The 17,374-nt window shown below is 43.5% G+C and overlaps 1 protein-coding gene and 1 pseudogene across 1 annotated transcript in view; one reads left to right on the forward strand and one right to left on the reverse strand.

Annotated features, from left to right (window-relative positions):
* Mertk (MER proto-oncogene, tyrosine kinase) overlaps positions 1-17,374 on the reverse strand; it is a 122,156-nt gene that overhangs the window by 72,909 nt on the left and 31,873 nt on the right. The window contains exons 3-4 of the mRNA XM_090336375.1: positions 13,607-13,707; positions 10,607-10,780 (exon numbers count right to left, since the gene is read on the reverse strand). Of these exons, the coding sequence (XP_090192501.1) occupies positions 10,607-10,780; positions 13,607-13,707 (275 nt within the window). The remainder of the gene's footprint in view (positions 1-10,606; positions 10,781-13,606; positions 13,708-17,374) is intronic.
* On the forward strand, positions 6,876-7,330 carry LOC150060248 (nuclear transport factor 2 pseudogene; annotated as a pseudogene).

The following is a 17,374-nucleotide window of genomic DNA, read 5'->3' on the forward strand; positions in this document are numbered from 1 at the left end:
ATATCTATAACACTCATCTCCAATTAACCATGGAAAAGCTGAAAGTGGAGAAGCAGCTTAAGTAGTAGAGTACTAGCCTTGAGGGAAAAAAACTAAAAGGTAGTACCCAGGCCCTGCATTACAGCAGAGGGACAGGGAGAGGAGGAGAGGGAGAAAGGAAGCGGGGGAGAGAGGGTGGAGGGAGAAGAGGAGAGGGAGAAATAAAGAGAGAGAACAAGAACATGGCTTTTTTTAAAAATTCATAAATATATACTCACTCAAAGAGGTCCAAACCAACAGAGCTGTTTAAAGTGCTTTCCTGTTTGGCATTCTTTCAGAAGGTAAGAAAAGTTTACCTGGAGGCTATTTAAGATAGAATGTGGCCCCTGCAGCTCTCACTGCTTTACAGTCTCAGCAGGTGAGGGGATACCCTTTAGCAGAGCCCACCCTGCAAAAAGGTGGCTCAGATAGAATGGTCTTAGTACCTTAGACCCCAAATATGAACTTGCTGGGAAGTGCTCAGATTAACAACCTAAAGCTTCCACAAGATAAAGAGACTTAACTAAATTTTTATGTAATTCATTTAGGGTGTTAGTAAAATTCAGGTGCCTGGAAACAGTCAACAAGTAGCTGACTTGACACAAGTGCCCACATGCCTGGCACCAGTTCAGTAATCAGGTCTGTAGCCTGGGATCCATGGCCTGCTCTTCAGGACCTCAATCAGGGCTGAATGTTTTATTGCTTTCACTGAACTGGCTACAGATATAAATGAGAAAAGAGACAAGCATTTGAATACAAAACAACTACATATACAAGTCACTTCATTGTCACAATGTCCTGAAACCCAGTGAAAGGACCTAAAACCTAGGGACTGTTAATAATTCATCCATTTGTTTGTTAGTTCATTCATTCATTCATTCACAAAGCTTGGTGATGAGGCTCAGCTAATTAATAATTCACACTTAATAACCACATGGGTTAATAACCCCACTGAGAATCATGACAAGTAAATTTGTTGTGGTTTGATTGACAGAGAGGTACAGGTTAGGGAAGAGGGTGACTAGGAATGTTTTTACAGAAGAGCTATAAGCCCAGTGTCTCAAGATGAAAAGATAATTTTGCTAGATAAAAGACACAAGGAAAGCAGCTTGGGCAGAAGACACAAAACGTGGAAATGCCTGGCTAAGAAAAGACAGGGTGGGCCAGGAGTGTGGCCTAGTGGTAGAGTGTTTGCCTAGCATGCACAAAGCCCTGGGTTCGATTCCTTGGTACATATACACAGAAAAAAAAACCAGAAGTGGTATTGTGGCTCAAGTGGTAGAGTACTAGACTTGAGAAAGCTCAAAGACAGGCCCCCAGTTCAAGGCTCAGAACTGGCAAAAGAAAAGACAGGGTATTTCTGGAATTACTGGCACAGGTACCTCTGCAGGTGAGACAGTGAAGAAGAAAGAAAGCAGTTAGAGGATGTGGAACATCAGGGTTAAAATGATAGATCTTAACCTGTGTGTGCTGGGGATTCTTGCTGGAATGACCAGCTCTGCTTTTTAGGAGAGTATCTCTGCTGATGAAGCAGACCTTGACTCACTGTGGGTGGCAGGTTGCTAGGAATACAAGGACAGGAAACTCAGAATGGGACAGCTACAGACTTGGCACTGAACCAGAAAAATCCAAATGAAGGCCATATAGTGAAGAAGAAGAGGATGAGTCATCCTCTTGGTGGCTGACTGTTAGATCCGGGAGAGAGAAGGATCTAGATCGATTCCAGGCTTCTGGCTGGAGTACAGGCCTTTTGTTCCCTTTTCCATTGCCATAAAGAGCCAAAGCAACAGGTAGACAGCATTTTGAGGTGACTCTGTATGGTAACAATCAAAATCAAAATTACACTGCGTGGAATGGTAAACTGGGCATGCTATTTTGATATTTTGAATGCTATTAAAATATAAAGGGGAGGTAAACGGTAAAACATATGCTTAGCATGTACAGAGCCCTAGGAATTAAGTATCCACAACCAAAACTGAAACAATTTGTAAAAATTAAGTATATTTTTCTAAAAGGTAAAAAAAATAAAGCACTGTTGCTAAGAAAACCAGAGTTAGCAATGCATGTTTCAAATCTTAGAGAAGCAGGACAAATGCTTGAGCAATGCAGACATGAGCAGTCACTCAGAAAGGAGAAAATGAATGTCAACTCAGCGGTTTTATTAGAAGTTCTTCATTTAGAGACACATTGGAACTCAGAAAGTTCCAGGAAAGCTGATGAGCTCTTATGTGATATCTCTGAAATGTTAAGTGAGGATTTTCATCGCCATTTCTTTTCTGGTTCATGGTGGTCCTTTGGCCAGGGGAGTACCCACACGTGTGGATGCTAGCATTGGTTGTAGATGTTGCAGTCAGCACTCTCTGGGGGGTCATTTCTATACCTTCCACAGATCAGCGCTGAGCTCACCCCTAAAGATCTGACTAAAGAATCTGTAACTTCTACCCTGGGAGCTTGTGGAGAGGAGGACAGGCAAATCAGATAGAATAGTCCTCTCTTAACCACAGGAGATATATTCCCACGTCTTCCTGGGATGCCTGAAACTGCAGACAGTGCCAAATTCTGCCCACACTGGTTTTACCCTGTATACACACATAACTGAGCAACTCTAACAATCTATAGTAATAAAAGTTGTCAATGTTCTCTCTCTTATGGATAGAATTTCCATCCATTTAGAATTTTCAGACACAGGTAATGGAAAACACAGAATGAAAAACTTCTGATAAGGGGAACTATTGTTTTTTTCTCTTTTTTGGTGGGGAGCGAGAATGATTGATTGGTCATGGGGCTTGAGCTCAGGGCCTAGGCACTGACCCTGAGCTCTTTTGCTCAAGGTTAGCACTCTACCACTTTGAGCCACAGCTCCACTTCCAGTTCTCAGATAGTTGAAGGTGAGAGTCTCACAGACTTTCTTGCCTGGGCTGGTTTTGAACCACAATCCTCAGATCTCAGTCTTCTGAGTAGCTAGGCTTTCAGGCAGAAGCCACCAGTGCCCAGTTAACTACTGCATTTCTTACAAAGGAGGGCATTTGTTATCAGATTGGTAAAAAGTCAGACCTTGAATTCTCATTTACATGACACAGGAACATATTCTCTGTGCCTACTAGGGAAACAACAAAATTACTTTTTTTTTTTTTTTTTTTTAAAAAGGATTAGAGGGGGAGCCGGGAGTTTGGCCTAGTAGTTAAAGTGCTTGCCTAGCATGCATGAAGACCTGGGTTCGATTCCTTGGTACCACATACACAGAAAAAAGCCAGAAGTGGTGCTGAGGCTCAAGTGGTAGAGCTCTAGCCTTGAGAATGTCCAAGGACAGTGCTCAGACCCTGAGCTCAAGCCCAGGACTGGCAAATAAAAAAAAAAAAAAGGATTAGAGGGGCTGGGAGTTTGCCCTAGTGGTAGAGTACTTGCCTAGCATGCATGAAGACCTGGGTTTGATTCCTTGGTACCACATACATAGAAAAAAAGCTGTAAGCGGTGCTGAGGCTCAAGTGGTAGAGCTCTAGCCTTGAGAAAGTCCAAGGACAGTGCTCAGGCCCTGAGCTCAAGCCCAGGACTGGGACCAAAAAAAAAAAAAAAAAGGATTAGAAAGGATCAAAATGTTAAATATGAGAATTTTTCCCTTTAAGGAAGAAAATGTTTTCCATCTCCTCCTTTAAACTTTCCTTCTAAATACAGATACCCTATCATAAGAAACAATAAATGTATCAGGTAACTCACGTTACTAGCTCAATTTAGTTTTTCCACAATGTATGTGTATATGTATACCAAATCATCATAACATGATTTATACATGACATACATGATATATATACATAATAGGTACATACCATACATTTCATTTGTCAATCTGAATTTTTTTTGCGGGTCATGGGACTTGAACTCTGGGCCTGTAGCCCAAGGCTACTGCTCTACCCCTTGAGTCACAGTGCCACTTCCTGTTTTCTGGTGGTAACTGGAGATGAAAGTCTCACGGACTTTGGTGCCCAGGCTGGCTTTGAACTGAGATTCTCAGGTCTCAGCCTCTTGAGTAGCTAGGATTACAGATGTGAGCCACCACACTGGTAGAGCACTAGCCTTGAGTAAAGCCCCAAGGACTGTGCTCAGGCCCTGAGTTCAAGCCCCAGGACTGGCAAAAAAACCCCCAAAAACAGATGAATATAAAAATGGGTGTGTGCATTCTGATGAGAAAACCCTGTTGATTTACAGAAGTCATGGTGTTAATACCAGATATGGGGAACCATCCTGAAAGGTGGCAGTTACAACACATGGGACAGAAATTCTGAGGTGGCCAACCACCCCTGGAGCAATGAAGTGCCACTTGCTCACCAGACTTCTAAGGAATAAACCCATGTGGGAGCTGGTAATCTTGTAACCAAGATGGATACCTTAGACAGCTGCTCACCTCTGCTGAACGTGCACACAGCTAATAAGGGGGAAATGCACTGGTATCAGATTCCTTCCACATTCTAGCATGTAAAGGGCCAAGGAAAGGCCTAGAGTGGGGTAGAAAAGGGAAGGCCTAGAGTGGGATAGGGAAGGGAAGGCCTACCTAGCAGCTCTGAGCCCGAGGGCTGAGGGGAATGGCCAGTAGGTTCTAATGCAAGCTCTCTTTCCCCATTCTGGGGATTACTGTCACTGTGACACTAAAATGATAAACCAAAACATTATCTGAAAAAAAAAAAAACAGGTGTGTACAAATATCACAAAATCACTTAGACAATTCACTGTAGCTTAGCTTAACTGTTCATCAACAGGAGAGCAGTGAGGTTACTTAAGAGTCTCTCCATTTGGTAATGTCACAGTGAGGTAGGCCTGGGGCAGGTGGCATGGTGATCCTCTTAGTACGTACACACACACACACACACACACACACACACACACACACACACACACACACACGGCTGCAAGCTTGAAGGACAACAGGGGCCAGAGTAGAGATAAAGCTTAATTTCCTCTGTACAGGCAAAAGCATGGAGAACAAAAGGACTCTCTCCCTTTTGCTTTGGCCTGTCACTGTGGCTTGAAAGGTTTTACAATGGATGTGAATTTATCCACAACTTATCATGTGATAAAAAGGTGAAATTAACTGGCCTGTGTGTTGTCATTCTAACTGAAGGAAAATCATATATATACACATGTAAATAGTTATAGGTAAGTTTAGAAGGAAATGACACAGCCCTATTCTCCTTACAGCTATAAACTACACAAGATGGCAAATACTTCTCTAAATATTTCACATTTTAAAAATCAAAAGCGAGGACCGGAAGTTTGGCATAGTGGTAGAGTGCTTGCCTAACATGCATGAAGCTCTGGGTTCAATTCCACATACCACAAATGCAAAAAAAGCAGGAAGTGGTGCTGCAGCTCAAGTGGTAGAGTGCTAGCCTTGAGAAAGCCCGAAGACAATTCCCAGGCCCTGAGTTCAAGCCCCAGGATTGACCAAGAAAAAAAACACCTAAAAAATAAAAAAATAAAAGAATAAAAAGCGAAAGGGACAATGTTGATCAAGACATATTATATTTATATACTGCTTTGTACAATTAATTAAAGATTTTTTAAAAAACCAACAATATCACAAGCATCCACTAATTATGTAAAATAAAAAAATTAACTTTTGTTTCATCTTTATGAGTTTTATTTGGAATTTGATGTAACTAGCAGATAATTAGAGCTCCAATCAGTAATTTCATTTAGCTAACTAATTAGGAGTTAACAGTACAAGAAAGTTTTTAATTTTTATTTTGAAATAAATATAGGTTAAAGTTTCCTTAACCTTCCCTGTAATTCTCCCCCAACTCCCCATTGTTATGGGAAAATTATCTGAAAGGATATTTCACCAAAAAGCTCTCAGAAGAACTTATATGCCTAAGAAAAGACGCTAAAATATTTTCTAAATATAATGCAAAATTGGCATTAGGGAAGTGAAATGCAAATGTAAGCCACACTCATCTTTACTTCACGAGGGTTGATATCTAAAACTGAAATGATTGACCCCATTCAACACTGTCAAGGGCTGAGACTCATCCACTCCTGCTGGCAATGTGACCTGGTAAAACCAAGTTAGAAAACAATTGGGTGCCAGCAACTCATGCCTATAATCCTAGCTATTCAGGAGGCTAAGATCTGAGGGCTGTGATTCAAAGCCAGCCTAGGAAGAAAAGACTCTTTGTCCATTTAACCAGCAAAATGCCAGCCTAGAAGCAGAGCTCAAGTAGTAGAGTACCAACTGTGGGTGAAAAAGCAGAGCAAGAGAACCAAGTTTGTGAGTTCAAGCCATAGAACTGAGGGGAGAAAATGAAGCATACATCAATGACTCAGCATTCCTCTGCTGCATATTTATTTTAGACAATAACAAATGTCAGGCGGACGCTGGTAGCTCATGCCTACTATATGTAATTCTAGATTCTTTGGGGCTGAGAGCTGAGGATTGTGGCTAAAGGCCAGCCAGAGCAGGAAAGTCTATGAGACTCTTGTCTTCAGTTAACCAAAAACACCAGAAAGTGGTACCAGGCACTGGTGGATACTGGTGGCTCATGCCTATAAAACCTAGCTACTCAGGAGGCTGAGATCTGAGGACTGTGCTTCAAAGCCAGCCTGCGCAGGAAAGTCTGTGAGACTCTTTACCTCCAAGTAAACACACACACACACACACACACACACACACACACACACACACACACACACACAAATGCCACCAGACTTCCATGTCTTACTTTCATTTACAACTACTTCACTCATAATAACCAACACCAATAAGTATCCCAAATGTTCACTGAGTAAGTAGATAAGCAAAAATATCACATTCACTCATTAGAGAACTATCACAAATCAATGTACTGTTGATCCATGTAACCTGAAACATGATTTTAAAAAGCAAAACAAGGAGGCCACACTGGGTTGCTACTGCCATCGCTGCCATTGTGCCAGATCCTCGGGTCTCAGCAAGTCTGGGTGACACTCAAGGATGGAGGCAGATTGGATCCAGCTTCATTCAACACTACTATCAGCTAACTGATGACAGAATCCAACTAGGCACAATTTATATTGATGCATCATACTTTATATGGGAAGGACAGCAGTTCTAAGGGAAAAGCTGCCATTGTGGAGAAGTTGGCTAGAAAATCCACCATAGTATCCTGGCACAGGACCAACAGCCCATTCCAGATAGCTGGACCATTAGTATGGGTGTGGGCCAGCTAAAGTCTGATGAAGATTTATCCTGGGGTTCCATCAGGTATTTCTCCTAAAGAACATCAATGATGCATAGGTTTGTACCAGTGACATCTTCAGGCTCATCCTGCACAACTTTGGCTGACCTCCTCCTGGCCACTTACTATGCTATTTCCTTCCTCCTCCTCTTTCTGATACTATTACACTCCTCCAGATGCTCCAAATATCATACACAAACAAGCAAGGCCGAGGTGGGAGTAGGTGCAGGCCTTTACCCCACCGAGGTGCTGTTCCTGATGTTTAGATGTCAAATTAGTTGCATGATGGAAGTCTGTGTTGTTCCAGTGCTTGCCTTGGAAAGACCTAAGTAATGCAAAAGGTTGGGGTTTTTTTTGTTCCAATCTACTTGACAAGATGCTGTAGTAACCCAAAGAAGTGAAGGAGAAAGCAGCTGCCTTACTGCCCAGATACGGATTTGTTTAGATGTTTCAAATACCTCATAATGTAATAAAATCATAAAAACAAAGCAAAACAAGGGCTGAGAATGTAGCTTAGTGGTAGAGAGCTTGGCTAGTGTGCATGAAGCCCTGGTTTCAATTCCTCGATAGCACATAAGTAGAAAAAGCCAGAGGTGGTGCTGTGGCTCAAGTGGTAAAGTACTAGACTTGAGCAAAAGAAGCTCAGGGACAGTGCTTAGGCTCTGAGTTTAAGCCCTGGGACTGGCAAAAAAAAAAAAAAAAAAAAGGCAAAACACATGTGTTGGTTAGGCACCTGTGGCTCATGTTTATAATCTCACTCAGGAAGCTCAGGCCTGGAAGACCATGATTTGAAGCCAACTCCAGACAGACAAATAGGCGAGAATCTTATCTTTCGTTAAGAAGCAAAAAAGCCAGGTGTATGGCTCAAGTGTGCACGAGGACCCAATTTCACTAAAATATCACTATGTCCAAAATTTAAAAAGAAATTATGTTCACCAGGCAAGTCTGTATTTCACATTCCATTTATCTCAAGTTCAGAAAGGGTCCAAATCCAGGCACAATGAATGACAGATATGAAAAGTGCTGACACTAGAGGTATCACTGACTGGTAGGGACCAAGAAGGAACCACTCAGGTGATGGCACTGCCAGCTCTCTTGACAGAGGTGGGTATCCTATCAAAACCAATTCTATGCACTCAATCATATGTCAATTTTACCTCTAAGTAATAAGTTGATTTCTCTTTTCCATCTCTCTCTGTTGTCTTTATATCTATTCTTCATATACATAGGTACGTATGTATGTGTGTATATATATATGTATGTATGTATATATATAATATATATATATAGCATGAGACCCACAATAAAGAAGGTGGACTTATTCAAAGTATACTGTACTCATCAAAATGAAACAAACCCATATGATTAATGTGTGCTAATTTAAAAAATTAATAAAATATGAAAACTAAGAGAAAAACTCATCTTTTAAGGACTTCACACAGTCTTCCTAAGATTGAGAGTATTAAGTAGATGTTTTTTTGGCAGTCGTGGGGCTTGAACTCTGGGCCTGGGCTCTGTCCCTGAGCTCTTCAGCTCAAGGCCAGCGCTCTACCACTTGAGCCACAGTGCCACTTCCATCAAATGGATTTTGACCACAGGAATTCCTTAACCATGAACTCCCTGATGAAATATAGCAAACACTCAGGTGAAAGTAGAGAAAACCATATGGTGCCTCCCTCAGCCAGGGCCGACATTCACCGGCTAACCCACCATAGACGCCCACAGGGCTGCTAGCAGCTGGACACTGTCTGGGCACTAGGGTGTGGCAGGGAATGAAGGAGAAAAGCGAGCCTTACATCCAGAGCAAACACTGGGAGGCCACACCAGTCGACAGGTAATCACAAACTATGACAAATACACTGAAGGGAACATACAGAAGAGGTGACTGGCAAGGCAATAATGGGCTAGAGAGGACGGAAAAGAGAAAGGAGCCATCAAAGAGGACCTCTGCCCAGAAGTCATATTCTGAGACAAAGGGCAGATGGAAGAATGGGCCAGGTTGATAGGAAAGGCTGTGCAAAGGTCCTGGGAGGAGAAGACTAGACGTGTCCAAAGAAATGAAGGAGAATCCTGTGACTTGTGTTTAATGGACACAGAGGACAGAGAAATAGGGTTGGGTGGGAGAACATGCAGGGAGGGATTATGAATAAGGGCAGGAAGGACTCTAGGTGACATCTGAAGTCAATGGCAAACCCCTGAGGGCTCTGGGAGACAGTAAGGGGAAGTCACTGAGGGCTCTGAGCAGGTAGGTGATGTCATCTGCAGGTGAGGGAGTGGACAGAAGCAGAGACAAGCCTGGAAGCCACTGTGGCAGTGTTGACAGAGCTGGGGGTTGGGTAGAGTTGACAGCCAGCAGCAAAGATGGCAGTACTGCCAAAACAGAACTCAGAACTGCTGACACGTTCCATGTGACAAATGAGGAAGGGAAGTAGAGGCAAACAGCACTGTGATTTCCTAAGAAGGGGAATTCTGGATGGGCATAGGCATGGGGGGGGTGGACATCAGGAATTATACTGGAAGATGCCCAAACCCTCAGCAAGTAGAAATGTCAAGGAGGCAGCTGGGCACCTGAACCTGAGACTCAGATGTAGAGTTGTAGGGAAGCTGGTCAGGGAACTCTGCTAGGAGGGAGGAGGACCTCAGCATAAAAAGAAGCAGGGTCAGGACCTGACATTCAGAATTCCTCCTCTGCCAAAAGAGAAGAAACCCTAAGCAAGAGTGTCCCAAACTCTGCGTTCCTGGAAGAGAATTCTCCTAAACCTTGGCCGGATGCAGGAAGAGAGGAAGGAGGGAAGGAAGAAATGGGACTGCAAGGGGTGCCTGGAGGAACAGAGAAAGAAAGCCACCAGCTTCGAAGGTATGGAAAGTATCCGTGGCATTGTTGACAAGATCCTCGTTGGGGGAGAGTGGGAGCTGTGCCATGGCACTTTCATTTGGATGCAAGTCAAGATGACTATGAAATGCCAGCTCAGCCACAATCCCACAATGACTCACTAACTTCCTGCCACAGCAGTACCCTATGAGCAATCCACTTTTCTGCTACCCAAGCCACCTCACTGAGGTCTTTGCCTTAGAGGTTCTGGAAGCGCACACCTGACAGTTTGGCAAGACTACACCTGCCCTGAGGGTTCAAGGATTCTGGTCCTGTGGCCAACTCAACCATCCACATAACTGGAGGACGCTCAGCCAACTTGACCAGGAATTCTCACACCTGTGAGTCCCACCTGCCTTCCCATCTTCTTGATCTCCTGCCCTCAATTGCCACCCTGTGTTCTCATTCTCCTACACGTGATGGTGGCTCACAGCAGTGTCCATCAACCTAATTCCTCCTCCTGCTAGACAAAATAAGCACAGTAATAAGTAAGTACAATGCCTGCACTTACCAGGAACAGTGAGAATGGAGGGAGATTTTCTGGGCTGTTCATTCACATGGCTGCTGTTTTGGATCCAGAAAATGTCGACAGGTTCAGGTGGGCCCACAGCGTGACAAGTGAGGTTGAAGGCTGTGTTTCTGGTGACATTCATGCTCTCAGGCTGCTTAGTAAAGTGAGGAAGTCCTGCAGACAAAGAATTCCATTATAGCAAGTTTCAAGTCCTGAACCAGAAGCAGATTTCTTGGGAGAATGGCAAGGGACTAGTACATGGTAGCAAAAAAAAAAGTGTATTTTTGGCTGGACTTGGATTTGAACTCAGGGCCTTAGATGTTAGATAACTGATTTATAACTTGAGCCATGTCTCTAGCCTTTTTCACTCTGGTTATTTTTGAGATATGGTCTATGATTTTGCCCATTTATGCTTCCTATAATAGCTGTATTGACAGGCATATGCTACCAACCTAGCTTTTTCCTGTTGAGATGGAGTCTTGAGAACTTTCCTAATAGGGCTAGCCATGAATTGCTGTCCCCCAGATCTCAACCTCCGAAGTGACAGGCATAAGCCACTGTTCTAAAGTGGCTAGTTTTCCACATCCATGAAGTCAGGAATATAGAGTGGTAGAGTGTTTGCTTTGCATGCATGAAGCCCTGGGTACCAAACACAGAAAAAGCCAGAAGTGGTGCCGTGACTCAAGTAGCAGAGCACTAGCCTTGAACAAGAAGTGTCCAAGGACAGTGCCCAGGCCCTGAGTTCATACCCCAGAACTGGCAAAAAAAAAAAATAAATAAATAAAGAGAGAGTTATTCTTACCAGTCCACCCTGAGCTGGCTTTCCAAAGGAGAAAAGGTGATTCAAAACTGGTTTTGCTACAAAGGAGTCTTAAAGACCTGAGACTGTTCGGCAGGCTTTCAACATTTCAGCAAACACACACAAAATAAAAACAAAGACATGAAACAGATCTCCCTGAGTTTTCAGGACAATCTATGGTGTGTGACTTTAGATGAGTGACAATGAATTGTTAAAAAAAAAAAAACAAAAACTGTATACTTGTGGCTAGGGTATGGCTTGGTAAAGCACAGGCTTACTATGTGCAAAGCCCTTGATACACATGTATGCACTCACACATGCATACATTCATGTGCACATGCATGTGCATGCACACACACACACATCTGTACCTTTGTGGAGGTGTGGAGGCTTTTCAAAGCAGAATCCTAAGAACAATTCGAATCCTAAGAACTTCTACTGTGGTTACTGAACTAGGCCAGAAAGGAAGCTTGGGAACAACTCAGAGAAAATCAGTGGGTACTTCTTTGGGGCATGTGTACAGACTTTTAACAAATCAAGCTGACTGTCCTCAAGCATTTCAAATGTGTTCTTTTGAGGTTGGAAACTCACAGATCTAGTTCCAGGATGAATGATGTGGGAAGTATCTGAATTAGGATTTTTTTTTCCTGTTTCAGAACTTTTCTAAACTCTATTTGGACTTAACATGTTCCTGTCCTGGCTATTTTTCTGGGATCCTGACAAGTAAAAGGTCCGATTAGCAGCAAACCTTTTCCCAGATTAACAGCAAAGGAGAGAGTCTGTCTGTCTGTCTGTATCTCTCTTCCTCCCGCCCTCCCTTCTTCTCCCTTCCTCCCCCCCCCCTCTCTGTAATGCTGACATAACTGGGGCACAAGCTGTCCAGCTTGGGAGGCCTAGAACAAAGGTCTCCTGGGGAATCCCTGCAGGGCCTCCTTTCCTGTATCTCATGTCCTGACTCTCCCACTCCTGCCCTCCTTCTCCCAGACTTCCTCCCTTTTCTCCTGTCATACTGCTGGGTATCAAGGTTAGGTTTGTAAAAGGATGGGCGGCACTGGAGCCTTTAAATGGGAGTTGGATGAGGAGGGCCAGGAGAAAATAGAAAAGAGAGGAAACTGGGTAGCTTGCCTGACAGGAACATCTGGGAGAAGGCTGCAGAAGCAATGAAGGACAACACCCAGGGCATGAGGAGCAACATCTGGGGAAATAATAAGGGCCCTTCTTCCTTGAAGTCTTTTATGATAGGCCTTGCCATGGCAGAACCTGGCATGGAAACCCCCAGATGCAGGGAACTAACTCAAGGCTTATCTGGCCTGGTTCACTGGTCCCTCAGCTCACATCTCCCACTGTCAGGTTACTCAGTGGTGAAGACCCACTGTTTCCCATCTGCCTTTTCACTCCTCATTCCCAGGCCTCCACCTCCACCCCTATGTGATGCTATGGCAGGTGTGGTGGAGTTCCCACTCAGTTCACTTGTAGGGAAACTAGTGGGGAGCCTAAGCCATCAAAGCAGTTCCAAGCTGGGCTGTGGACTCAGCCAGGCAACACCCCAAGCCTCCTGTGTTCTGCAATTGCAAGATGGCAAAGGATGATGAATAGCAGACAATGCTACCAGATTGGATATGATGCCACAGTATGGTACACTTTGCTTCACGAGGAGTCTCTCACTTTTACTTTTCAAATTGTAAGTAACTATAGACAAAGCCTATGTTCTCTTTCCCTTCCTCTGCCCCCTCTCTCTGAGTATGCCAGTCCTAGGGATTGAACTCAAGGCCTGAACACTGTCCAGTTTTTTTGTTTTGTTTTGTTTTGCTTAAGGCTAGCACCGTACCACTTGAGCCACAGCTCTATTTCTGGTGGTTAACTGGAGATAAAAGTCTCACTGATTTTCCTGCCCAAGCTGGCTTTTAACTGTGATCCTCAGATCTCAGCCTGAGTAGCTAGGATTACATGTATGAGCTGTTGGTGCTCAGCTGTAATCCCTTTTATTTGCCTATAGTGCTGGTATAGGGCTCAAAAATGTAAGAGCTGAAGTAATTTTATTATTAGCTAAAAGGAAGATCATCTTGTAAAATTTTACTATGAATAGATTTATAAGGTTTGTGTATAGTTATAAACAGGCTGAATCCCGAGTATCACACACAAAACACCAAACACAGCTTCTAAAACAAACAGCTTTCAGGTCACAGGACCTCTGGACTTACCTTGAACTTCGACATAGATAGGGTCAGACACAATCTCTTCATTGTTTACTTTGGTCTTACAGGTGTATGACCCATTGTCCGAGCGCTGCACACTGGTTATGCTTCAAGGGAAAATAAAAATATTTACAGTGATCATCTTTTAAGTTGATGTTACAGGAATAGGAGATTCGTCATTTTCTTGTTGATGGTACATTTTATGTGTCACATTGGCCAGCCTTGGAACCCGATTGGCTGTCTAAGCATCACCTAGATGTTACTATAAAGGCATTTTCCATACCAGACATGTCACTAACAATTTTTTTTCCCTGTCCTCTGGAGCTTGAATTCAGGGCCTAGCTACTATCCCTGAGCTTCTTTTGATCAAGGCTAGCACTTTACCACTTGAGCCACAGCACCAGTTCTGTTTTTTTCTGTTTATGTGGTACTGTAGAATGGAACCTGGGGCTTCATGGGTGCTAGGCAAACACTACCACTAAGCCACATTCCTAGCCCCAATTGGCAGCCTTTGCGTGAAGCAGAATACCCCTTCTGCACATGGATGAGCCTCATCTAATCAGTGAATCCTCTGAGGAAGAGGAAATATGGCCTCTAAACTACCTTAAAACTTTTTTCCCTGGATGTCTAACCAATGCCTGCTGATCTCAGATTTGCCAGAGTCCCCTTATTGTACAGACAGATTCCCTATGTCCATCCCTTTCCTGCAGTCATGTGACCACCTCTCTGGGGAGGCTCAAGGGGAGAGGCTATGAGCTCAGAATAGTAAACAGGAGATTGAAAGTCTAAGAGTTCTGGGAAGGAAGAACATAGAAGGAAAATGAGGGAATCACTCAAGACAATGCTCTAGAACAGACCATCTAGGCTTTCCTAGCAAGGGGCTGCAGTGGGCAACACAGTGGAAGAATAAAATCCCACCCAAGAGCTTCACATCTCTAAGTCAAAGCAAAAGCAGAAAGACTTCCAGTAAAAAGGAACCCATTTCCCTCTGGAATGAACTGAACCAGAATCACACTTCAAATGGTAATTCTGAGAATCAAAGGAAATATATCAGTGGCTTCAAAATTATCACAGGGTGGACTGGGAGTTTGGCCTAGTGGTAGAGTGCTTGCCTAGCATGCATAAAGACTGGGGTTTGATTCCTCAGTACCACATGTGTAGAAAAAGCCAGAAGTGGTGCTGAGGCTCGAGTGTACGGCACTAGTTTTGAAGAAAGCCCAAGGACAGTGCTCAGCCCTCAGTTCAGAACTGGCAAAAAAAAAATTATCACAGGTTAATGATTTTCCTTGTATTCCACCAAACTGATTCAAGGTCAGGATGAAGAAAAGGGCCTCTGCCAACATGTGAATCTCAAGAAGTTAGTAGATAGAGGACTCCATGCCAAAGAGAAGGGTGAAATGCTAGGAAAGAGGGAAAAGCTGAGCTCCAGAAGACATAGGAGAAGCATAGGGGCCCTGAGACAGCAAAGAGGAAGGAAGGCCAGCACAGACTGAAGCAGGATGGAGGAACAGGATAGGCGTCTTCCAGAAGGAAAGCATCTGCCATAGTTCCATCATTGTGAGTGAAGGGTTCAGTGTTCTCCTGAGGAGTACAGGGAGGGCTTGGGTGATACTTGGAAAACTAAGCAAACCAGCAAGCAAGGAAACTCTTACATTAAGGGAAAGCAAAAAGGAATTCAAGAAGCAAAATATAATGATAGTGTATACTTCACCTGATCATGGAGTAAACATACACACACACACAGCCTAGGTGTTGATCTAACCACAGCTATGAGTAATACCTTATTAGATGAGCACACTATCCTGCAGACAGGCACACATAAACATCCAAAGATTTTATGTAGATTGACATCTCTTAGAGATGTATAACCTTAGCTTCCCTAGGGAAGGGCCCGAAAGAGCAAATGGACGATGAAAACTTTACACAGTGGCTATGTGACTAGGTATATGGCCTGCTTTAAAAACTAAATGTCTTCATGCTGGGCACCAGTGTAATCCTAGCTACTCAGGTGACTGAAATCTAAAGATCATGAGTTCAAAGCCAGCCCAGGCAAGAAAGTTTATTGAGATGTTTATCTCCAACTAACAACCAAAACGTTAGAAGTAGAGCTATGGATCAAGTGGTAGAATGATAGCTTTGGGGAGGAAGAGGGAAGCTCAGGGACAGTGCCCAGGCCCTGAGTTTAAGCCCAGGACCAGAAACAAACAAACAAACAAATGTAGGGGGTACATAGCCATAAAGAAGAATAAATTATGTTATTTTCAGATCATCATGTTGAGCAAGATGAAGTAAGCTCAGGCTTTATGTGGCTCATGCCTGTAATCCTAGCTACTCAAGAGGCTGAGATCTGAGGCTTAGCTCAAAGTAGCCCAGGCAGGAAAGCTGGAGATACTTATCGCCAATTAACCACCAGAAAACCAGAAGTGGTACTGTGGCTCTAAGTGGAGAGTGCTGGCCTTGAGCTCAGGGATAGCACCCAGTTCAAGCACCAGTTCAAGATGATTAAAAAAAAAAAAAGCAAACTCAAAAAGCCAAATATCACATGTCACTCATTTGTGAATCTAGAGCTAAAATGATGATAATGTGACACAGTCTAAAAGTGTGTAGGGAGGAATCAATGTAGGGTGAGAGAGGAAAAATAAAGGACACTGAGAGGTGAAGAGGATGGGAATATTGCACACATATGTATATGTAGGTACATACATTGACATATATGTATACATGGATACATATTTATTCATGGATATACATACACATAGCAAATAGTATCATGAAATTCAGTAAGTGCTGTTGAGAAAGGAGAAAAGAAGAGAAGAAGGGAAGCAGAGTATGGAAATATGGAGGTGGTAACTAGCTCAGAGTGTATGGCATGCATTGGTGGAATTATCAAAATCAAACCTCCTCATATAAATGCATGTTGATTCAAAAGTTAAATTAAAACAATATAATGGTAGGGGGTTAAGAATGACGTTCAGAGGTACAACAGTGGCCTACGATACACCAGGCCTGGGTTCTATTCCCAGCACTGCCAAAATAACAACCAAAGAAAAAAAGGTACAAAAATCTCACCAGATACAAACATCTGGAGCAAGGAGGTTGAGAAAATTCCATCATCAGCCAGTGTCTAGACAGGAACCACCTGGTTCCTGCAGAGCTGGCACTGCAGAAGCCCATCACCCTGAGCCTGGGTGGAGTTAGCCCAGAGCATTCCGCAAGCCCATGGCGGGTCTGTACCCCTCTGCCATGCCTCCACTGCACTTGCGTGTTCTGCTGGGATGGGATGGTAAGTAGCTCAAGAGTGTGATAGGGGGTGGGAATTTAGCCCAGTGGTAGAGTGCTCGCCTAGCATGCACAAAGCCCTGGGTTCGATTCCTGGGTACCACATACCAAGAAAAAGCTGGAAGTGTTGCTGTGGCTCAAGTGGCAGAATGCTAGTCTTGAGCAAAAAGTGTCCAAGCACAATGCCCAGGCCCTGAGAATAGAAAGTCAGATCTGTTTTTACTATTCTACTTATATGAGGTACTGACAGCAATCCAACTCCCAGTGATGGAGAATGGCCAAGCTAGATGGGGCCAAGGGAGAGGGAAGAATGGAAAGCTAATGTTTCATGCTTCACAGTTTCAGTGTGGGCAGATGAAAAAAGTTCTAGATGTGGCAGTGATGGCTGCACATGTGTGAATGTAAATAATATCATTGCCCTGTACAATCAAAAAGGGTTAAATTGGCTCGCACTTCTGGCTCCATCCTGTCATCCTAGCTACTCAGAAGTCTGAG

The sequence above is a fragment of the Megascapheus bottae genome, chromosome 7, assembly GCF_031878675.1.
Source record: "Megascapheus bottae isolate mThoBot1 chromosome 7, mThoBot2.hap1, whole genome shotgun sequence".
Taxonomy (NCBI): domain Eukaryota; kingdom Metazoa; phylum Chordata; class Mammalia; order Rodentia; family Geomyidae; genus Megascapheus; species Megascapheus bottae.